Raw genomic sequence first — 25167 nt, forward strand, 5'->3', positions numbered from 1 at the left:
ACTTGAAGAATCAACGAGATGAATCATTTGTGATGGGCAATGGACAAGCTAAACTTTATCCTGCATGGTGGGAGGTCGATAAGGTAAGTATTTATTTTAGATTGAGTTTAAAGGTATTCATAAATAAGTACGCAAATGAATGAATTATTACTTATGATTGCAGGTGTTTATCCCTGTTTTGGAAAGTAAACATTGGCTTCTCGTCGAGCTTCAGCTCCCATCCCTTAAGGCAATAGTATATGACAGCATGATAAATTACATATCATTGGCTGATTTAAGAGATATTATTAAGGGATGGAGCTCTTATTTGGCTAAATTCTTGGATGCGATAAATTATTGGACTCGTTATGGAAACAAGAAGCCAAAGAAGCTCAATATTACAGTTAGCAGAGACGAGACCGCACCACAACAAACGAAGGAAGCCAGAGGGGATTGTGGTCCTCTCGTATGCATGTGCTTGGAGCATTTGACGACAGGAAGTACACATTTTCTACCTCCCACCGATAGAGATAGAGGTGCAGTAGGCTTGTGGTTTCGGCATTTTATGGCTAGAGCGATATATGCGAGACGTTGCCTACTTGCATCCGCGTTATGAAAGTGTCCATAAACAATTGGTAAGTTTTATAGGCTTTTGGTTTGAAAATGTTGGTTAAGTACCTAGAATTCAATAATTTGTTGTTTGTAGATTTTAGATGTGTAGAAAGTGTTGTTTGAGCAAATATTTGGTTTCTGTAGCTTAATCTCAGAAGTGAGCTGCGTGAAAATGATGTATGGCTGCAAAAGTTGATTCAATAGTAGATGAGGAAATAAGAATTATTGCTTATTTTTTGATTGTTTAATTGATTTCTAAAAGATGATTTGTAAAAGTTGATTTATTTAATAGATGTGAACATAATTCTTATTTGTGCTTGTTTAATTGATTAAAATGTAATGGTTGATTTTGTTGATTTCAATCTGTATTATGTTGAAGGAAAAAATGACTATCGCAATGCGAAATGAAAATCGCAACGAGAGAATCGTAATGCGAAATTAAAATCGCAACGCGAAACTAAATCGCAACACGAAAACTAAATCGCGTTGCGATTTTCATTTCGCATTGCGATTCCCTCGTTGCGATTTTCATTTCGTATTGCGATTCTCTCGTTGCGATTTTCATTTCGCATTGCGATAGTCATTTCCGCGGTGCGATTTTCACGTTGCGATTTTCATTTCGCATTGCGATTCCATCGTTGCGATTTTCATTTCGCATTGCGATTCTCTCGTTGCGATTTTCATTTCGCATTGCGATAGTCATTTCCGCGTTGCGATTTTCATTTCGCATTGCGATTATCTCGTTGCGATAGTAATTTCCGCGTTGCGATAGACATTAAGAGTCCCATAATAAATGCCTAACTGAAAATGTTAAAAGTTCACACATAAAATCCACATAATACAACGTTTGCATTTAAAAATCACCTAAGTTAACAGTCCCAAAAGGTGAAGCCAGTTGTGATTGGGATTTTAAAGATGATTGCGATTTTGATTGCCTTTTGCTTGACACCATATGAGCTTTGGATTTTGATGAGGATCCATATTTGGTAGAGGAAAGATGATTATGATGGCACTGGTGATCCACATGTCAACCTTGTATGACCACTTTCTTGCACCGACTACATGTCGATCTCTTCTTCTTCACCCTTAGACGGTATACGATCGTGACTTTTTGGTCGGCCAGGTAGCCTTCTGTCCATGGCTGGTGGCAAAACTGTTTGTAAGTCATCTGGTATGTCCCACTCAGAAAGATGTGGAATAGGGTAGACAATCTCGCCATAAGTCTGTCGATATACTTCTGTAGTGTAGCAATCCATAGCGTATGCGCTTGAATCATCTTGGTTTAGATGAAGAGAAACTTTTATAACATGGCCACACGGATAACCAGATGTTTGCCATTTCATACAACTACACGTCTTTGCATTTTGATCGACAAGCCCATTTAAGTTATTATCCAGTACTTCAAACAAAGTGTTTGAACATGGTTCAACTCTCCATGACGTTGACTTCACAACACGTTTCGTTATCTTTTTTCTGTCCATGGTGTAACACGATGTTCCAATGTTCCTGTAAATTTAAATAAATAATACTTAGTAAAATATATGATAAGTTACGAATTTAAAGAAATATACCTGCATGGTTTCTTTTCTTGTAGTACCACTGTTGAATAGAGGCTCGAAAAAACTCCATTAACATAGTAATGGGTAATTTCCGGGAATGACGACTTAGAGCGTTGATTGATTCTGCACTATTAGACGTCATGAAACCATCTTGCTCTAGTTGATGTACTCTTGACCATCTTTCAAACCCGATCTTCTAGTTTTGAGCACACTGAGGCAAAAACACGTCTTAACAGTTTATGCTTATTAAAATCCACTTCCCGATAAGCTTTTACATCCTTCCAGTATGTCCATTTGTGATTTTTTTACCAACAGACCTTGATTTTAGATTTCTATACAAATAAACACCACAAAGTCCATGAAAAGCATCTGGGAAACACCTTCTAACAGCGTTGTCAATTGAGTTTGCCTATCGGATATGATTGTCAGATTGCTAATAGGACCTATGCAATCCCTAAGATGCCCATAAACCATGTCCATGAATCAGAGGTTTCAGATTTGCCAACCCGTAAGCTCTTGGCAGTATCCCATTGTTAGCATCAATGGCTACTGCTAATAAGTTTACTCCAAGGTATCGACCTTTTAAATGTGCTCCGTCAACTATAATAACTGGGCGCATACAATTAATAAACGAACAAATCTACAAAAATCATATACACAAAAATATAATCATTTAAATGTGAAATTGTAACTAACAAAAATGAGTCAACAAAATTATATTGATTTACTAACCGCAGCACCAATGGCGATAAACAACAACTCAAAGCGTCAATCTCTATCTGTTGATATGAGTTACCGACCCAGGATTTTTCAGCTTTAAATTGTGACAATAAGCCGACAGTTGGGCAACGATGCTTCTGGCGACCCCTCAACAATTCCAAGGATAACATTTGGCTCTCCAAGATTGAGAATATGAGATATAATCTTGAACCGAGCATTCATGTCAGTCATAATTCATGTCCCCGATATACCCTACCATCAAAACATTAACTCAGCCAGAAAACCACCCAACACCTTTTTGTTTGCCTGTCTATGGTGAGGAAAACTTGGGTTCTTGAACATGTTATGTTTATCAATAAAAGTCCTAACTTGAAACATTTCACAATCTTTTATCCTCTTTGCAATCATACGCCACATACAGTTTTTGTCAATCATACACCTTGTTTCGAAACGATCTTTGCTTGATTGTTAAATTTTTGTAGCCATCTTCCACACATTTCGTACAAAGCTATCTTCAGTCTTCCTTGTATCAAAACAATCATCTTTCTTGATACGAAATAATTTTTGTGTAACAATCAACTGCTATCTTTACCAACTCTTCTTCCGGTATCTGAAGTAATTCTGGCATATTCCAGTTATACTCCCGTGGCATTTTCTTCGGGACTTTTCTTTGGGGATTTCTTCTTCTTCTTTTCTTCTTCAGTGTTATATGAATACAGAATGGATGTTCAACATGTTCATTTACAGTCGTAACTTCCTCCTCATTATCATCAACAACATCTTCCTCGGCAACGGCTGTTTCATCATCAAAATTCGGGTATTGACCAATATCAAAATCATTACACGCAGGGTCTGTTTCTTCTTCTGAAAAATCATCAAAATCCGAGTATTGACCAAGATCAAAATCATTACACGCAGGGTCTGTTTCTTCTTCTGAAAAATCATCAAAATCCGAGTATTGACCAAGATCAAAGTCCGGGTATTGACCAAGATCAAATTTCGAATACTGAATAGTACTCACAATTTTTTTGTTGGCTCATCATCGTTAACTGGTCAATACGAAAACCGGAATTTGTGCTGAAAGTTGATTGGGATTTGGATTAGGGAAAGGTTGTGGGTTTTGAGATTGTGTTTGGTATTGGAAATGTGGTGAAACAATATTTGCTGGTGATAAAATTGTGGTGGAACCATTAAATTTTGCACCATAAACTGGGTGAAAAAACTTAGTTGATTACTACCCGCTACTGACCCAACTTCACTACTTCTAGGTTCAACAACATACAATGTAACATCATCACTTGAAACACTAATGTAAGCAATGAATCGTTCAACATCTTCATTGTCAGTTAACAAATAAACTTTACCATTTCTCTGATAAGATAGCCTAAATCCACTTAGGGGCTCTAAATTCAATTTATTTGCAACACGTAACATTAGAGTTTCATAAGTTAACTTTTTTAATGACAGTTTTAGTTGAAGATTCATTGGTAAAGGCATATATTGTAAAACATCATGAACATTCTCCCATGACCCTCCAAAACACAAATCTATCCAAAACATGATCAACATTAGATGAGTTCATTATTGTAAATTAATTTACTAAACAAACGAGCTGCGAAACTAAAAACATGTGCCGGATGGGGAAGGATGTCGTTGGATATAGGAATGGATGTCGCCGGAGAGAGTGATAGATGGAGATGGAATGAGTTGCGATTTAGGGATTTAGGTTATGAGTTGCTGCTGCTGCGTAGTTATATACCCAAAATATTTGTGTTGCGAAATTAAAACCTGTTGCGAATTCAGAAATCAAGTTGCGAATTTGAAATTCAGTATTGCGATAGTCAGAATCTCGTTGCGATTTACGTATTCGCATTGCGATTTATGTATTCGCATTGCGATTTACGGATACGCATTGCGATTTACGTATTGTCGTTGCGATTTACAAATACGCGTTGCGATTTACGGATACACGTTGCGATTTTACGTATTCTCGTTGCGATTTATGGATATGCGTTGCGATTTTACGGATACTCGTTGCGATAGTCAGAATCGCGTTGCGATTTATATGTTCACGTTGCGATTTTCATATTCGCGTTGCGATTATGGAAAATCGCAATGCGAATTTGTACTATCGCATTGCGATTCTTCATAATCGCGTTGCGATTCTGGGAACTGATTTGCGATTCTGGAGATCGCGTTGCGATTTTTATTTCGCATTGCGATTTTGTTGGTCATTTTGGCAAATCCAAAAAAAATTGATTAAAATCGTATATTATAAGGCATTTTTGGTCACTGAGGTTATTTTTTCTTAGTAAAATTGGTGATGACGGATGGTTAACATATAAACACTTTAAAATATTAGATATCTACATTAACTAAAAAAAATTAGACAACTAAACTTAACAAAAAAATAAACCAATTAAATACTTATTAAATTATAAAAAAATAGTAAAAAATATTTTCAATTCCCCCACGAGTAACCGGACATCATTCTAATTTTGATTGAATTGCCTCCAAAGTCCTAAAAGAAACTATAAATTTTTGCTTAGATAAATATATATTATACCAATGGGAAGATAGTTTTTTTTATTTATTAATATGAGGTAAGTATAAGGTAGAATTTGTTTAAAGATATTTCTTAATCATTTAGCATTGAATGTGACATTTTTAATGCTCAAACTCGAAATCAAAAAAAATAATAATTATTTTACCAAGTCGTTCAAATTCTTGCCACGAAAGAAAGTTACAAGAAACAGCGTTTCTATTAAAAAAAATGCAGCCAGCCCATTTGAGGTATTTGTTGAAATTCATGTAATGTATTTTTGTTAAATGTAGTATTGGTACGATATCTCTTTTTTAATTGAGCAAGAAACAAGAATGGTAGGTATTTGACCTAAATTCTTATGCCATTAATTCAAGAGGTTGACAAGAATCTTGTCACTTGCAATTTAGTATATCTCAAATTGGATGATATTAAATCTAAGAATTTATATAAATCATTTATTTATTTTTTTACAGACTCTAAATCTACTCTTTTTTAAAGGGAAGAGAAGGGAACTCTAGGAGAAAGAAAATAAGTGCTTTGAGTGAGTCTAGAACTCATAATCTAAAGAAATATAAGGGAATAAAAATAGGGATGGGCACAAGACTCAAATCCAACCAGTTCCGACTCAATCCGATCGTGTTAGATTTTTCTTTAAAAAATTAGATTCGAGTTGAGTAGGATATTTTTAGAGGTTATGTTCAGGTCGAGTTTGGGTTTAGGGTAAATAATATCTAACCCGACCAAAAAAATAATTTTACTTTATATATTTAGGGATAATTACAATAATACACCTCTATATTATATTTTTTAAACTTTTTAAAGATATAAGGTAAAGTTTTAAACCGTCTTTAGAAAATATTATATTTGATAAATTTTATAAAAGGTTAGTATCTACTTACATAATGTAAAACTATTTATTTTTACACAATTGGATGAGTAAAAATAGCTAGATGAGATTAACTTCTTATTTTTTTAGTAAATATCTTTTCATTTATTACTATTAATCTCAATCATCTATTTTCACTCATTCAACGATTTTAAATGTGTAAAATTAAAAGACTTTTACGTTGTGTAATATAATTTTTATTAATTGATAAAATTAAGATTATTGAAGGATTTTTAAACAAATACTGAACATTTATTTAAAATTCAATTTATTATCATTTTTATCTCTAAAATAATCGATAAAGGTTCTTGATTTAAGATTTTTAAAATCATTTGAAACTAAATGAAAGCATATGCCAAAGGATAAGTTTTAGCAAAAATCCAAGAAGGAAAGACTTGGTAAGCTATCGGCATTTTGTTCTTGCAGACTGAGTCTAACGGGCCCCCATCATTATTTACTCTAAAACAATCCGTGCTATGAAGCTTCCGCTCAATGTGTGGCCGCCGTGGAAGAACATATTAAAGCACCGATCGATCTCCGCGTATAATCTAGGAAATACGGTGATGAATTTGATCAGATCAGTAGTGGTTCTGCAGGTGATGATCTTGCTTAACGTTATATTGACGGTAAAAGCTTCAACTCCACCAATGGCAAAACCCGGCTGCCAAAGCAGCTGCGGCGATGTTATCATCCCGTTCCCGTTCGGTTCCGGCGGCGAATGCAACATCACCGAAGAATTTTTCATCACATGTGACACAAACTTCGTACCCAACAAACCATTCTTGACAAACAGTAACATCGAAGTGCTCAACATATCTCTCGACGGTCAGTTGCGCATCCTCAGTAACTCAAGCTATGATTGTTACAACACATCGGGTGACAGGGAATGGTTTTATCAGTGGCTCCAACTTTCCGAATTTTCAATCAACAGTAACAAGAACAAGTTCACTGCAATCGGGTGCGACACCTATGCTCGTGTGGAAGGTTTCCTCGGACAACGTTATGCAACCGGCTGCTTGTCGTTGTGTAATAACATCACCGATGTTTCAAGCGGGTCTTGCTCTGGGATCGGCTGCTGTCAGACGAGTATCCCAAAGGATGATGATTGTTACAACACATCGGGTGACTGCAATCGGGTGCGACACCTATGCTCGTGTGGAAGGTTTCCTCGGACAACGTTATGCAACCGGCTGCTTGTCGTTGTGTAATAACATCACCGATGTTTCAAGCGGGTCTTGCTCTGGGATCGGCTGCTGTCAGACGAGTATCCCAAAGGATGTGAGGAGCTATAACATCACGCTCGAAAGCTACGACAACCATGTCGCTGTATTGCCCGAAAATCCTTGTAGCTATGCATTTGTTGCAGAGACTGATAACTATACCTTCTCTAGTTCAGACATCCGTGGTTTTGATTTTCAAGACAGGAGGTTTCCGGTCACTCTGGATTGGAACATCGGGGATACGAGTTGCGATGAAGCGAAGACGGATACTGTGAAATTCGCATGCAGAGAAAATAGCGCTTGTGTTGATTCGGAAAGTAATTCTGGATATTTCTGCAAGTGCTTTGACGGTTACATGGGGAACCCTTACCTCCCCGGTGGGTGTCAAGGTAACTATATCAATCAATATGTGTATATATATACCGTAAGGCTTATTTGTACTTTCTGTCACTAAAAGTGATGTTATTTACTTCGTATTGATCTGCAATTTTCAGATATAAACGAGTGTGAAGCTATGAATCCTTGCAATGGAACTGCAAGATGTTTCAATTTACTCGGGACATATAATTGTTCATGTCCGGTGGGCTATGAAGGTGATGGTAGGAAAAATGGAACGGGTTGCAGTTTGCCGGAGAAGCGTCGGTCTAACAGATCTCCCCTTATTGATGTTGCTCTAGGTTAGTAATTTACCTGCATAATTATAGAATTATTTTCTACTACATAACTGTAATGTAGAATATATATGGCTTGAACATAGGTACTAGCATTGGGTTTCTTGGTCTCATCCTGGGAATAGTATTGGTGTACTGGGTGCTCAGGCAAAGACAGATTACCAAACTTAGGGAAGAATACTTCCAGCAGAACGGTGGAATTTTGTTGCGCGAACAGCTTTCGATACGACAAGGTTACCGTGAAGATGTTAAGATATTTGCAGCTGAAGAACTCGAAAATGCCACAAACAATTACCATGAAAGCAGAATTTTAGGACAAGGAGGGCAGGGGACAGTTTACAAGGGAATATTAGCTGATAATCGAACAGTTGCGATTAAAAAGTCGATAATCGGAGATCCTAGCCAAGTTGAACAATTCATTAATGAATTAATGGTGCTCTGCCAAATCAACCACAGGAACGTTGTTAAACTCCTAGGATGTTGTTTGGAGACACAGGTTCCACTTTTAGTCTATGAATATATCACTAATGGAACCCTGTTTCACCATCTGCATAATGATGATGATGTCTCTTATCTTCCGTGGGAGACTCGTTTGAGAATCGCCACCGAAACGGCAGAAGCGCTTTCTTATTTACACTCCGCCGCTTCTGTTCCGATCATTCATCGGGACATCAAGTTGGCTAACATACTGTTAGACGATAATTACACCGCAAAAGTTTCTGATTTCGGGGCTTCAAGACTGATCCCATCCGACCAGGCACAAATAACTACAATAGTGCAAGGAACTTTCGGCTACTTGGATCCTGAGTACATGCACACAAGCCTTTTGACCGGAAAAAGCGATGTATATAGCTTTGGGGTTGTGCTTATAGAGTTACTAACAGGACAAAAGGTAGTCTGTTTCAAAAGATCTGAAGAAAAACGAGTCTTGGCAATGTACTTTGTTTCATTGATGAAAGAAGACCGCCTTGTCGAAATTCTCGATCATCGGGTGGTTAACGATGAAAACATTGAGGTGCTTAAGGAAGTTGCAGCTTTGGCTAGGAGATGTGTGAGAGTGAAGGGAGAGGAAAGGCCAACAATGAAGGAGGTTGCCCATGAATTAGCAGGAATGAAAGCAATGCCTAAACATCCTTGGAGTGGAAGTAAGTTAACCGGAGAAGAAGCTGAATACTTGCTGGGTGACTTGATCAGCACGTACAATGATGGTGCAACGAGCAGCTCGATGGGGTACGATAGCATTAATAACAAAATCACGTTTGAACTTGACGGTGCTCGTTGATTATGGAATTTAGATTTTCGTTTTTACAGAATACACTGTATGATTTCCCTTCATTTATTGAAGTATAACGTATGTTTTGAATGATTAAATTATTAAATTGCTGGTTGTTGAAGATGACAGCGTCATTTCAATTGCTAAATTATTGTATGAAAGTATTTTTTTTTTTCAATAACGGAACAAGATGATGTAATTCAAAGTCAAATGCGTATAAATAAAGGGGGAACGATTTGGAACTATTTAATTCTGAATGATGATGGCAAGATGCAGGGTAAGAAATGATAAATTCTCAATCAATAGTTAATATCCGAACTATGGTTGTTTATCGAGCGAGTCGATCACGAGTTAGGTAGTACTCGACTCGTGCTCGTTAAAAAAAATTGTTACTCGAATCGACTCGTTGTACGTTAAACTTGTTAAAATTTTGCTCGACTTGTGCTCGTTAAAAAAAACTTGTTACTTGACTTGTTGCTCGTTAAGCTCACCAGAATTTTTACCTTATTTTTTAACTATAGGAAAAATCTAATAATACTATATAGAGCTTAATATAAATAGAAATTATCAAAATTAACCCCAAAAAAATTATCAAAAGAGTGTGTAAAGTAATTTGAAAGTCTAAACTCTAAAGTAGCAATCCACAAATACACCAAACTAATAAATTAATAAATTCATAGATTAGTAGTAATTATTATTTAGTAATTTATCATATTTCTTATTTTTTATTACCAAATTAATAATTATCATTTAGACTTTCTTTATTTGAATGAAATAATTTTTTAAGGTAACTACTAAAAAATTATAAAAAAATTGTTTGCGAACTTATCGAGTCAAATTGAACCTTGCTTGAATCGACTCGTTAAGATCTTGAATCGAGTTCGAGTTGAGTCAACTCAAGTCGAGCATCGACCGAACTTTGAGTCAAGTTCAAACAGCTCACTAGCTATTCAACTTATTAAGCATCCCTAATCCAGACAGAAGATGAGAAATGAGAATTTTTAACAATAAATGAATTTATTAAAAACCTTATTAACGATAAATGATCAAGATAGGAGCCTTATTAAAAATCTCCTTAATCCTAAGTGGAGGAAAAGATTGCAACCTATCAAGGTACAAATGACCAACACCAGGATACAACACGCCATACCCCTGTACCACAGGACAACCACAAATGTAATAGAATCCGATAAACAATCACTGGGCTATCACACGAGCACAAAATAAAACACAACTCCTAACAACCACACCCTGAAGCAATTAGCATTAATACGCACATACAAAACTTGCTCCAGAACCTCAAGGCAGCCACTCAATGCCTACTATTCCCACCACGCTTTGAACAGCTCAAATGATAATTAATGTGTTATTTTTTATACCGACAACTCTAAATTTTGTCCCTCCATTATTTACTCGTCTACAATTTCAAGTGTGTGGTATACTTTCACATTTTACGGATCAAATAGAACATGTCTTGATAATGTCAATTGTATTATTGAAAAAAGATATTTTTTTTATTCTTGATACGTGATATAGATATTTTGAAGATATATCTCAGTATCGGTATTTTGGGAAGAGGCTACCATATTACTAATATGTGCTATCGAGAATTTGGATTTATTTTTTACGACTTCCCTTGTATTCTATTAAGTATTGTAATTTTGTAACTTACCTGTCATCTGTCATATAATCTGAACAACCCGAAATAATAATACAATCATTTTCATAATTGATTTTGTCAGATGTTTTCATTGCGAGAGCTAGGCCTTCCCCTTCTATTGCAAAAATGCCTCTCTATCCCATTCTTCTTCATTGTTAGAAGTAACAACAATATTCTATATATTTTTTTTTCTTTAACTAACAAGCGTTAAGGACTTTGAGAACGAGTGTTGCTAAACGGTGATTAGAGGTGCGAGGTGTTTAAGTAGAAGTGGATACTTTAGAAAATGAAAATATTATCTTGGAACATTTGTGGGATGGAGGCAGATGTTAAACTATCAGAATTAATGGCTTTAGTGCGGCTTCATAGAATTGATATGTGCTTGGAAGGACTTTGAGAACATGAGTAAACAAGTATATTCATGGGCTGGTTTTAATCTTAGGCGTCTGAGATGTAAATCACATGGTAAGTTGTTGAAGATTCTCTCGTGGAATATTTGTGGCATGAAGTCGAATGTTATGCTGTCAAAGGGAAGGAATGTGGTATGAAGTACAGTTGATAGGTGTTTGTATTCGAGAAACCAAGATGGTGTTGATGATGGAAAAACAGTAAGAAGTACTTGGATTAATGATGATTTTGATTTCAATTTCTCTTCGTCAAAAAGGAAGGTCAAAAGGAGTTATAATTGTTTGGGATAAAATGAAATTTTAGAAGCAAGTTGAGTTTGTGACTTATAGTTCATTGCCATTCAAGGTAAATAGACAATCATGATTAACGTTCATGCTCCATGCGAACTTAGGGACCAAAGACGTTAAAGGAGCTTAGGGAGCTTGGTGGTAGCATGTCAGGCAAGTGGATAGTTGGGGTGATTTTAAGGTGGCGATGAATTGAAGGGAAATGATTGGTGCTGATGATCAAGTTATAGAATCGCAGGATGTCATTGAATTCATGAGTCTTGGTTAGTGGGGTGGTGGGATGAAAAGTTCGGTCCATTTTTTGGTGGCGTATGGCTTCATAACTATATTATGGATTAAAGTGTTAGTGTGGTAGTGGGAATTAAAGCTCTGACCACAAATTTGCTTGACTGCATAGACTGTAGAAGGTAGTAAGTGCTGTCTGGGTGGGTAGATACATTGGCAGAAGTTGTGTTTGTTGATGATAAGGATGTTGGGTAGATAAGTTAGGTGGATCGCATAATGATCCATGGTTGCAATTGATTTTAGAAATATTATTTTAGCAGTGGGCAACGAATGTCATGTGTCTCCATCGGAAAACTCACCGGGTTCTATTCATCGGATTATTGGGGATGCACGCTGGTATTTCTTCTGATAAGGTGTTCGTTTTTCTTTCGGTGATTGGAATTGTTAATGAGAATCAATCAGATGATGTGGCTACATAATTTCCAGCTGGTATGAAGAATCTTCCTGATGCGATTCATACTTCGGGGATGGTAGCTTTTATTGATGGCCATGTTGGAAATGATCTTTTAGACGGTGTGAATATTGACCCTGTTGAGTTTTGCCTTCTAATTCGATTTCGGATTCGGATTTTAGAAATCGTAGGAAAGTAATCCTGAAGGAAGCAAATCAAGCATGAAAGTTTGCAGAGAAGCTTGGTTTTAGCGTCAGGGGAAACGAACAAGTTGTGCTTGAATTTGCGAGGTTGGATGGTAAGTAGAAGTAGGTTGTAGTTGATGTCTCAGTGGGTGAATGCATTGGCGAAAGTTGCATTTGGTGATGATTAGGGTGAAGAGTAGAAAATTTAGAAGGTACGTTTTTTGATCCATGCTACAATTGATTTATGAAGAGGTGGGGTTAGTGTATTGTATGGTGACCCTTAATGTGTAAGGGGAAGAGTTGGGGGTTTAGTTAGTGTTCACGCATGATCTTGGTTGGGTCAATTTTCTCACAGTATTGAATCATGCTCTATATTACTCTTGGATTCTAGATGGTTTGAAAATACTATGATCTTTGTTTCTGATATTCTTTGGTGAGTGTAATAGAACTATTTCGATGAAGTTTCTCAATGATTGCAAGGCTACAAATTATTTGGTGGATCCTAGTAGAGGAAATATGGAGGATTTATGATTATAGAGCATCCTCGTATGATTATTGAGCTTAGACTGTAGTTCGGATTGACCTTGAACTAAAAATATTGAAAGTCTTCCATAGCTTGACAATAGAATTTGTCGTAACCGGTTTTTGCCCGGGTACAAAATTTTTATTTTGGCGGGAAAGGTGATGTGAATAAATGATTTTTAAAATGTTTTGAGAGTCGCCATCGGTTTTTTTGGGTCAGGTATGTCGAATACCTAAAAATTATCTTTTAAAAGAGTTTTTAAGAAAACATCAGTTAAAAGATGAACTGATCTGCGTTTATAACCAAAAATTCATTTTTTTAATAATAAAAAATGGATTCGTGGTCGGTTATGTTTAGGGAATGATTAGCACCCCTACAACGCCCAAAATTGGTACTTTTTAATTATACATTGTCTCTAATAATAGAATTTAAGAATTCAAATATATATTTAATTTATAATTCTTGTTATTTCAAATTTATTAATACTATAAATTTTAAGAAAATATTTATAAAAATATTTATTTATTTAGAAATATCAGAAAAGGACATCTAGGTGTCTTAAGACAGCTCTTTTCTTCGATGACAGCTCTTTTCTTCGATATAAAAAATAAATAAATATTGACAAAATATTTATCTAAAAATAATAAAAAATTAGATTAATATATATAATTGATAAAAGTAAAATATTTATTTAAAAATATCAGAAAATGGACATACAGTTACTTTAAGACTGTCATTTCTTAATATTTAAATATTAAAAATAATAATTTTTTTCTAATAAAATAAAACAATATGTGTTTTCTGGTTTTTATAAGTAAGATATTTATTTATTTTTAACATATCAGAATAGGACATCTAATTGCTTTAAGATTGCCCTTTCCTTTGATATTAAAAATAAATAAATAATATTATTTAAACAAAATATATATATATATATAATAAATATAATAATGAAAGTAATAATAAAAATAATATTGCAAATAAATAAAATTAAATCAACTACTAATAATAAATGAAATCAAAACTATATAGTAAAAAGCTAATGATTAAATTAGAATATATTAAAAATAAATATCTAATTTGTAAATAACTATTTAATATTTCAGTGACGAAACATGTAATTTTTCCTATTTTAATTTAGTCCCTAAAATAAAATTATATTAAATTCGAATATCAGATTAAAATAAATTAAAAACATGCATTGGGGATTAAAATATTAATTATTAAAATTAAAGGATTAAATCAGTAATTTACCTATAATATTTATATAAACATATTAATGATTAAATTATAAAGTAAACAAAATTAGAAGACCAAATTAAAATATTTAGAATTTGATTTCAGTGACTAAAATAGAATGTTGCAAAACTAAGATGGCTGCGGAAAGGGTTTGGCCAAAAGCGAAATTATAGATATACCCCTCCCCAAAACGGCATCGTTTGGGAAGGGGTATAAATTCCCCAAACGGCTGGCCCTTCGGGCCAGCACTCTCATTTCTCTTCTCTCTCTAACTGAGAGAGAAGAAAACTCTCTCGCTTCTTTCTAGCTTCCCTGACCGGAAGGAAGCCGGTTATTGGCCGGCAGCCGTCTGCCTCCGCCGTCCTCACCGCCGGCCACCGCATCCGGTGGTCGAGAAATTTTATTTTATACCAAAACGTAGATCGGACCGTCCTAATAACGGTTCCGGTGACCGTTTTTCTTAAAAAGCTCCCGATCGGAGCAAATCTATGAAAATACCTTCGGGTTTTGGTTGTTTCCGGCGACGGTTGGGGCTCTCCGATGACAGAGTAAGTTTCTTTCCTCTCTTCTCTCTTTTTTTTCTGGTTGTTGTGTTGTGGGTTCGCTCTGCTTTGGGTTTGCTGTTGGTTGCTCCCTCTCTGTTTATGCTCGCTTCTCCCTTTTTTTTTGTAGGTGGTGTGGCTCTCGGACCGGTCCCAAATGGTGACCCTAGGTGAGTCACCGGACTATAGTGGTGACTCACCATAGGGCTTCGACGTGGGGAGGGGCAGCTGGCCTTCTGGAAAGCTCGGTCAGGTGGCGTGGCGCTGACGGCGGCGTGGCAGCAGCTGAAGCGTCAATGTGGAGGTGGCGGCTGAGCAGAGGCGGCGGCTAGCCTTCTGGAAGATTGAGGCGGCTGGGAGCTAGGGTTTAGAAAACTCTAGCTGAAACCCTAAATTGGTTTAGGGTTTTAGCTAGACCATCTAGTTGGGCTTCCAAATTTGTAATTAGGCCCCGATTTTGGCCTGTTTGTAATAATAATAATTTTAATAATAATAATAATAATAATAAATAAAATAATAATAATAATAATATCAATAAAAAATGGGTAAAAAATTAGTATCTTCAGCTGCCCCTCTTTGCTCATTCTTGTGTTAACAAGAATAAAGCAAAGACAAAAAGATAATAAATTTTTTTATCCATTTGACTTTACTCGATTATGATGGCAACGTTGAATAATTTCTTCCTTGGGATTAGTTCTTCTCATTATGAACTTTTCCACTGGGGATGACAACTCATCTCCTTTTGTGATGTAATCTAGCAAAGGTTGAACAAGCTCTTCATATTGTGAACTTCTTCTTCTTCAGATGAATTCTTCTCATTATGAACTCCTTCTGGAAATGCTGATGATGATATATCTCCTTCTGTGATAGAGTCATGCAAAAGGTCGAACAAGCTCTTCTCATTATGAACTTCTTCTTCCTTCTTCAGATAAGTTCTTCTCATTATGAACTTTCTCTGGAAAAGTTGATCCATCAAGTGATGAATTTAAACAAAAGGTTGAACAAATTCTTCTCATTATGAATTTCTTCTTCCTTCTTCAGATGAGTTCTTCTCATTATGAACTCTAACTGGCACTGCTGATTCACCGAGTGATGAATTCGAGCAAAATGTTGAACAAGTTCTTCTCATTATAAACTTCTTCTTCCTTCTTCAGATGAGTTCTTCTCATTATTAACTTTCTTTGGAAAAGTTGATCCATTGTGATGGATTTGAATCTTTGCTAAAATCTTTGAAATTCATGTCAACATTTATCATGGATAAAATGAATGGAAATGCACCTATTTTTGCAAATGCCTAAATATGATGCATGAATGTTAAGTTCATCTTTATTTGATTTCAAAGTGGTGAACGAGGTCTTCCTTCACTTTGGTCAAAATTTCATTTCAAGCTGGCATTTCTGATTTGGAAGAGCAATCTTTGTGTCTTCATTGCTTTATTTGCATCAAAGTCTCAGAAGAAAATGTTTCATTTATGGAAATCTTGCCATAGTCAGAACTATGACCTTGATGCCCTATTTTGTCTTGGATAAAACCAACTTTCTCTGCTTAGACTTGTGCATAAATTCAATAAAGCTTTCATCTTTGAAAAGAGAATCTATCATCTTTGAAGAGTATAGATGTAGATATGTCAAACTCTGCAGAGATTAATTAGGGGAGTAGAGTCTGTTCTGATTTGACTCTTAAAACACATCACAAGGAGGATTTATCCTAATTCCTTTCATGTCTTCACATCTAATCAGATCTTGAATAAGGCAACTTGGACCATATCATGTCGAGATGTTTAACAACATCCTGTCGTTCAACATTAGTTGGCTCCACTAGTTTCTTGTTTAAAATTTTTGCTTCCCTTCAATGGAAAGAAATATTCATCATGTCTCACTTCTGACCTTGGGGTTGAAGAAGACAAACTTCATCTTGGATCCATAAATGGAAATACCATATGATTGCAACATTGGTTCAGTACCAGAATAACTGGTTCGTAAAACATTTGACAACACATTCGTCATTTCATGTGGTTTTTGCTCAGATGTTTGTAAAGTATTTGACAAACATTCATCATTTCTTGTGACTTCTGCACAGATTTCTGGTCAGTGAAGCTCTTTGCACAGTGTTCAAAGCTTTTGTATGATATCACAAGACCTCTTGAAAACAAAACTCAGTGGGAATACAAATGGAATGCTGGCATGACCAAAAAAATTGGTCCAATTCACAAGATATGCTAGTGTCGAATTGAATAAGAGATACCAACTGATCTTGATATCATCTTGGGCAAGGGAAAGTGTAATACCGATCATGTTTTCTTCCATAATGAGTGTTGTAAGAAATGAAAACACATCAGCTATAGGAGCCATGTATAGAACGATATCCATGAAATTCTTGTCGCTGGGGATGAAATGCCCATGATAAAAACCAAAATAGATGAAAACTCTGTTCACCCTGGCTGGCAATGATAACACCAATAACAATGGGAGTAAGGGTAATGTAATCTGAGCCTCTTTATTCAATGTCATCAAGCAAACAACAACTGATGTGAAAAACAGCTTCGTAACCTCAACATTATGGTTAAAACTAACTGCCAGGAATCTCAAAGAAATATTTTCAATCATCACCGACACACAAAATACAAAATTCAAAGCCGAGATTTTGAGGAATTGAACCCTGGATCGACTGGTTTGCCTGAGGACCATCTTTATTCATGCAACCATGATGTAGATTAACAAAGAACACGCTTTCATGTGACACATGGTTAAGAATATTGGGTATTTGAAACCATACTTGCTGAGTAAATATTTGTTCAACAACAAGACCCTGATGTAACTGCCTGATGAACGAAGCAATTATGTATAGTCAGCTCGACTGTTACTGTTTCAACATTTTCATTCTTCATATCTTTATGTCTCATTAGAAATATTTGTTAAAGTCAATGATCTCGACACAGGATGATATGGGTCTTCAGCATGCCCCAACATTGGCTAATACAAGTGTTCAAAATGCATCAACAGTCCTGATTCTGATTGAAAGGGGCTTTCAGCATGCCCCAACATTTTGCTGATATAAATATTCAGAATACTTCAATATTCCTTATTCTGATTGAAAGGGGTTTTCAGCATGCCACAACATTCGATTCTTGTTAATTTGAGCCTTCAAAATGCCCCACATGGATCTGTCTGAAAGAACCTTTAAAATGCCCCAACATTTACTGATACAGATGTTAAAAGTGTGCTCAACATTATTTCTTATTGAGATGAGCCTCCAAGAATGTCCAAATATTCATATCGTTGTGAGCCTTCAAAATGCCCCAATATTCTATTTCTGGTTGAAATTGGCCCTCAAGATGTCCCACATGGATCTGTCTGACTTGGTCCTTCAAAATGCCCCCAACATTCTAATTCTGGTTTATTTTCAATGTCTGTTTGACTTGAATCTCATGATCCCTATGAGGTCCAATTTTGACAATGCATTGTTATGGGTACACGTGGATTTATTCGTGCCCCAAATCTATTTATCTTGAATGCTCTCATTATGGTGTCACTAAACAGCAGTGTTGTCAAGTAACTGGAAGAATTCTCTTCACGTTGTCACAGACTTAAGAAGCAATCAATCATTTTGACAGAAACGTCTGAGATATGTGCCTCTTCTGAATGAGGTGACCATTTTCTGTATCTGGAGGAATTTAATTAGACAGAGCAGTAAAAATATCTTGGTAATCCGTTCCAGGCTGATACAGTAGCTTATCATCTTTCAGTGAAGGCCATCTCTGAAATATACTTTTCTGTGGGAGAGAAACTAATTTATGCAAACAGTAATCTGATGCAATAGCAAGACTACATATACAGTGGTACAGGCTCTTAAAACATCCACACCCATGCAACATGTTAATTCTGATAACTACTCATCTGATTATGAAACGATCTTTCAGGATGATTTCACAGATATTGATAGTTCTTCTGATATCAAGAAAATCCTGAATTCTGATTCTGATGAGGAGAATAAACTGTTATACTTGACGAAAATGGGGTACTCAGAAGCTGAGGCTTTAATAGCCATGAAGATATGTGGTCTGAATTCATCAATTGCAGAGTTGACAGATTTTATATGTGTTGCTCAAATGGCTAAGGCTACTGACGTACTTCTTCTGGTAGAAGGTAGGAATTCATTATGCAATGACCCTAATTACAAGAAAAGGCAAAACTTGGGCTATAATTTTTGGAAAATGAAGAAGCAGATGAAGCTTGAAAAGAAGCTTCTTAATGAAGACGGTCATGCAGTTCATCTTTCAATTCCAATGATTAGTTCTGGGGTTCCTACTGAACCAGATCAGATAACTCAAAGAACACTTCCAAGAGATGCTATTGGGTCTCCTTATTTTTACTATGAGAAAATTCATCTTTCAAATCTAATGATTGGTTTTGGGGTTCATACCAAACCAGATCAGATAACTCAAAGAACACTTTCAGAAGATGCTATTGGGTCTCCTTATTTCTACTACGAGAACGTGGCACTTGCTCCAGTTAATGTTTGGACTGAAATATCACAGTACTTATTCGATGTAGAGCCAGAATTTGTAGATTCGAAGCATTTTCATGCTGCTACACTGAAAAGGGGCTATATTCATAATCTGCCAATTGAGAACAGATTTCCTCTTATCTTGTTTTCTCCACGCACTATACATGATATTTTTCCATTGAAAAAGAAATGGTGACCTTCCTGGGATCCAAGAACAAAGTTGAACATGTTTACAAATATGTACAGGAAGTGTCAAATTGACAGAAAGGATCTGTAAGGCTCTTGAAGCTTATGACGATGAGTCACCTTCGAGTGTCCAAAAGTATGTTCTTGATGAGTGCTGAAAATGGGATCTGGTATGGGTTGGAAGGAATAAAGTTACTCCACTTGAATCTGATGAGGTGGAAATGCTTCTAGGTTTCCCTAAAAACTATACATGAGGAGCTGCTAGAGACAAGTTCCCCAGTGATATCAATGTTATGTCTCTTTTCTTTGGAATCAGTGATGCAGAGGTTACCTTCTACTGTCTTAGCATATCTTTGAAAATAGATGTGCAAGAACTGAATGATGTTCGGTTGGAGCAATTGATGAGTAGATTTGGAAATTTCGACCTTGTTGCCGGTAGCATCCAGTGTAACAACCTTACTGGAAGAAATAAACATCATTGTGATGGGCTTGAAGATTTTTGTTGGTGCATTTATTTACAATGAATGCTACAACGACTGTCTCTTTTTCTACTCCAAGATATATCATACTCTTACTGAACCATAGAAAAGTTTAATTGACGGTAAAACTGATTATCTTCAACTTTTGGAATCCTGTAACCAATGTTACCCTATATAAAAAGCCTATAAGGGTAGATTATGTTCCAATGTCTTATTCTGTGCCATAAGTCCTCAAATTCAAATTCAGCAATCTTCTGAAAGACATAATGGATATCATCTTGACAAAGAAAATGATCGGCATAGAAGAAGTAGCAATGATGTATCAAGACTTGAGCCAGCATCACGGTATAACCAGAGTGCAGGTAATGACTTGTTCAGGCTCTATGATGTAATCTTCTAGAGAACATGAATTGATAGTTGGGGAAAATAATCTGTCTGGTGATTCTTATCGCCCTCAGCATGAGATAAACGATAATCTTTCTTGATAAGCTGCTAATAATGTCATAGGAGAGTGTCACAAGTTCAATTCTCCAGACTTTCTGGCTTCTTGGACCACTTGCCTTCAAAATTGTGAAGTGCTTCATTATTCTGGCCTTGTTCATTCTTTTTCTACAACAGAGGTAGAATAAGCAACAGTTGCTTCAAGAACCTTCTTCATTTGAGACTGTCCTGTTTGAAAATGTTTTTTCTCCTTTCTTTATTGAAAAATGAAAGAATTTTGTAAAGTATTACCCCTTTTAGGTTCACAATATAATCAAATCATAAACAATGAATTTAATGAATATCAAATAAATCAACTACACTTTTAAATTATTCAAAAATCATAGTCCTATGGCAAATGTCAAAATTATTGACTGATTTGAGGAGTAGGTTGATTTTGGTAAAGTAGGTTCTTTCAAGTTGGTTCAGTATGTCGCTTCCACTAACTTGAAGAAATGGTTGTTATGTTCATCTTGTAGAGATACTTCTCATTTCCAGAATCTCAGGAACGTCTTTGGGATATGTGGTGCTTCATTAAGAGCTTAAGATCATCTCTTATGTCGTTGTTGCACCATTCAATATTCGAGCCGCCTTTTCAGGTTTTCAACTCGAATCCTCCTTTGGCTTCAAGATGTTATTTAAAAATTTACATATTGAACCCCCCTTTTATCATGCATTAAAGATTTTAAAAACCAATTTTTGCAAATAAAAAATCAATCTTGAGAGGCGGAATGAATTCTGAAGATATTCTCTTTAGATGCCTTCAATCTTTCTTTGCTTGACTTGGATCTGCCTTGCTGGGGATTTTTCCATCATCTGGATCCCTCTAGACTGCCAAATTTTGGATTCATTTCCATTTTTTCATATCTTCATCATTTCTTGCTCTTCTTGTTGAATATGAATATCTGAATTAATTGTACTTGATCCATCTTGTAACTTGAGGCTCCCTGGAGTCACCCATCTTGATTCAATTTCTCCCCTTTTTCTTTTTTCCTTTTTTTCCTTTTTTTTCCTTTTTTCTCATTTTTCCTTTTTCATCTTTTTTCCTTTTTCCTCATTTTTCTTTTTTCATCTTTTTTCTTTTTTTCTTTCTTTGCTGGATTTTTCTTTTTTCTTTCTTTGCTGGATGAGTATAAGACTTCTATTGCTTTGAACACCTCTTTTTCCTTTTTGTCCTTTTTTCTTCTTCAAGTATAATATTTCTTGATAGAATCTAAGTTTATTTGGTTTCTCATAACTTTCCCATCCATTTTTGCCAAGATCAACGCTTCTCCGGAAAAAGGCATTTTTTACAACGTATGGCCTTTCCCAATTAGGCATCCATTTCCTCCGGAAATCTTTATGTATAGGCAAAATCTTTTTCAGCACTAGATCATCCTCTTGGAATTCTCTTGGATGTATTTTCTTGTCCATTTCTAATGCATTTGCTCATGGTAAATAGCTTTCAATTGATTCTCATCAATAAGGTTTAATTGATTAAATCGAGCTTAGATACATTTAGTCTTCTCCAATTTTTCTTCCTTTAGGATAAAAAATGATAGGATCTCAACTTCACTTGGTAATACTGCTTCCATCACATAGACTAAACAATAAGGTGTTGCCCCAGTAAATGTTCGCACAGTAATTCAATATGCATATAAGGCAAAAGGTAGCTTCTCATGCCAATCCTTGTAAGCTTCAGTGGTCTTTGTAATGATCCTCTTAAGGTACTTATTTGCTCCTGCAAATGCCCCATTCATCTTTGGGTGATATGACACTGAGCTGGCGTGCTTGATCTGTGCGCGAAGTTTAGTCATCTCATACATAGAAGTCCTTGTAAAAAGAGATATCTCCAGGGGGATGAATATTCAAGATTAACTTTCATTTATATGAAAACAATGTAATTAATGCATGATTTATTTAAATCAATCATTTTTTCTTCTTTGAGTATGCTTCAATCACTCGAAATTATCTTCGATAAGCTGGTCCATAATGCCTCATCTCGTCTCTTCTTGCAGGAAGATTCACGGATAATTGAAAATTTGGTTCTTTTTGAGGTCTTTTGGTTTATGATGGTTTTGTGTTTGGAAGGACAAATGTGTGACTTTTAAAGTCATGTATATGGTGGAAGGTAGTATAATGAATCGATCAACTCTACCCGAAAAAGTAAACATCTAGAGTTGGTGTCTCAAAAACAGGTAAAGACATTTCTTCAGAGTCTCAAATAAATGTACGGTCAAAATTTGGTTTTAGTAAGGATCAAGTAATTGGCATTGAATGGAAGGTATAATTTTATCACTTGCCAAAGATATATAATTCTTGAAAAATTAAAAGAATATTTAATCTACTTGATACTCAATAATCTCAAGATTAAAAATTAATTCCTTGCTCACAACCATAAAAGCAACACACATTTATTTATTGCACAAAAGCAAAAAACAAGTTCAAACAAGATGCTGAAAATAGAAAGTACTACAGTGGTAGATATCACTTCCACTTGTTTATTTATTATACATCATTACTCCTCTAATGTTGAGTGTGTAACAGGATTAGAGTCTTTGTCCTCATTTGCCCCCCATTTCTTGATCATTTCTCTTATCTGGGCTCGTTTGGATGATTCCTCAGACGTACCCTATTTCTTCCTTAGCAGCTTTGTGGTCTGATCTTATCTCCTTGTTTAGCGGTTGGAATTTGGGCTCAAAACAATCTTTATTAGTGACAATAGCTTTGTCCCGGTTCTGAACACATATTGCAGCTGTGATTGGCATAGTATTTGTCCTGTTCTCTAAACTGCCCAAAGTTTCATCTGTCTTCAGGAAGTCTGATATGGGTATTTGAGATGTTTTCATGGTTGCATCTTCCCAGTTTATTTTTAGGCCTACAGGCCAATCTCTGATTACATCCATGGGAACCTTTTTGCTTTGATTTCCTTTCCCATTTTCTTGTGTCTGATATTCTTCACAGGATTTGATCACATTAGTCTCAGTCGAGGCAATAATTTGAACTTTAACCCCTTCTTTTACCTTGCATTTTTGAATTGTTTGCTCTAAAGGATCTTAGAAATTTCCCTCAAGATTATCAGGAACCTTAGTTGAACAACTTGGAATTCCAGTTTGATTTATCCAAGGAACATCCTTATAGGTCCAATTCTCATTTGGAGGCCATTGTGACTGAACAAGTCGTGGAGTAGTTAAGCTGGCTGAGAGCATTTTTGAATATGATTTTTCACCTGAAAAGTGGAAAGGAGGAAATTGAAAACTCTGCACATTCTTTTTCTTCTTGACTAGCCTTTGACCCTTTTCTATGTCCTTTTTCTTTGGGTAAAACTTATCTCTCACAAGTGAACTTTTTCCATTCATTGATTCTTCATTCACTATTAATTCATCCATACCCTTCGCGACCAAATCTTGAAGCTGTCCTGAATTACCATACTCACTAATAGGTTCGTAATCATCAGACAATATCACGTCGAACTCATCATTATCATTCAGATCCTCTTTCATAGCCTTCACTGCAGAATCCTCTAAGGGTTTCTCTCCATGGATCATATCATTCATCATATCCATTAACGTGGTCATTTGTTCTTTTTAATCAGCTTGGATCTTTTTTGCGTGATTAGTCATTTCTTGTTGAGTCTTAATAAGTTGCTCTTGCAGTTTCTCGATTCTATTGACCCTTGCTAAGATCTCATTCATGGTTCTTATCCTTGTTTAGGAAGACCAAGTTAGCTCCACTTTGATTTCAGAAATTCTGTCATGGAATCCTCCACGAATTACTCTCATGTTTTCATGTTTAAATGTATGTAAAATAGTTTAAAACCAAATGTAATTATGTAAAAATGAAAATGTAAATACAAACGTAAAAAATGCAAAGGTAAATGCAAATGCAAATGCAAATGCAAATGTAAATATGTGAATGTAACAATAAAAATGCAAATTGTATAGTACAAAAGCAAATATAAAAGTATAAATGCACAATGAAAAATACAAAGATGCAAAATGCAAATGCATGTATGAAAAGGTGTTTACTCAAGAGTGATCATCTTAGAACAGATTTCATTGAACACAAAAGTTTCGGTACATCAAACAAAACTTTACATATAAGGATATATTTCACTCCTAACTTCTCCAAAGCCGAGTTAGTTTCCATTCATGCTCAAAAAAATTGAGTCTTCGGTCTGCTTCATCTCCTTGTAAAATCAACTAAATCTATCACTTAAGAACCATATTATTTGTATGGACTGTAACTTCTTCCATGACATTCTCTTTCATCTTCTGTGTCATTTCTCGGAGTTGCTCATTTTCCCTTGTAAGAGATACTTTCTGTCCAAGAAGTTCTTGAACAAGATCTTCATATATGTTACAGTTCTTTTTCAGCTTGGTGACCCCTGTGATCCACTCTTCTGGGGTGTTTCCTATGCTAGCATTTTGAAAGGCTTGACTGATCTTCTGAAAATCTTCATGCATGGTTTTCATTTTTGTGCTCAATTTCTTGTTTTGGTCGTTCAAGTCCTTCAAATAACATGCTTGAGCTTCATAAAAACCTCCACTAC

The 25167-nt window shown here is 35.6% G+C and overlaps 1 protein-coding gene across 1 annotated transcript; it reads left to right on the forward strand.

Moving 5' to 3' along the window:
* The first annotated feature begins 6751 nt into the window (after positions 1 to 6751).
* Positions 6752 to 9502, forward strand: LOC120207143 (putative wall-associated receptor kinase-like 16). Its single transcript, XM_039206657.1, has 4 exons — positions 6752 to 7285; positions 7464 to 7910; positions 8016 to 8198; positions 8279 to 9502. The coding sequence occupies exons 1-4, from the start codon at positions 6778 to 6780 to the stop codon at positions 9472 to 9474; spliced, it is 2334 nt and encodes a 777-aa protein (XP_039062588.1). The 5' UTR covers positions 6752 to 6777; the 3' UTR covers positions 9475 to 9502.
* Positions 9503 to 25167: the final 15665 nt, after the last annotated feature.

The sequence above is a fragment of the Hibiscus syriacus genome, unplaced genomic scaffold (assembly GCF_006381635.1).
Source record: "Hibiscus syriacus cultivar Baekdansim isolate YM2019G1 unplaced genomic scaffold, ASM638163v2 tig00000477_pilon, whole genome shotgun sequence".
Lineage (NCBI taxonomy): Eukaryota > Viridiplantae > Streptophyta > Magnoliopsida > Malvales > Malvaceae > Hibiscus > Hibiscus syriacus.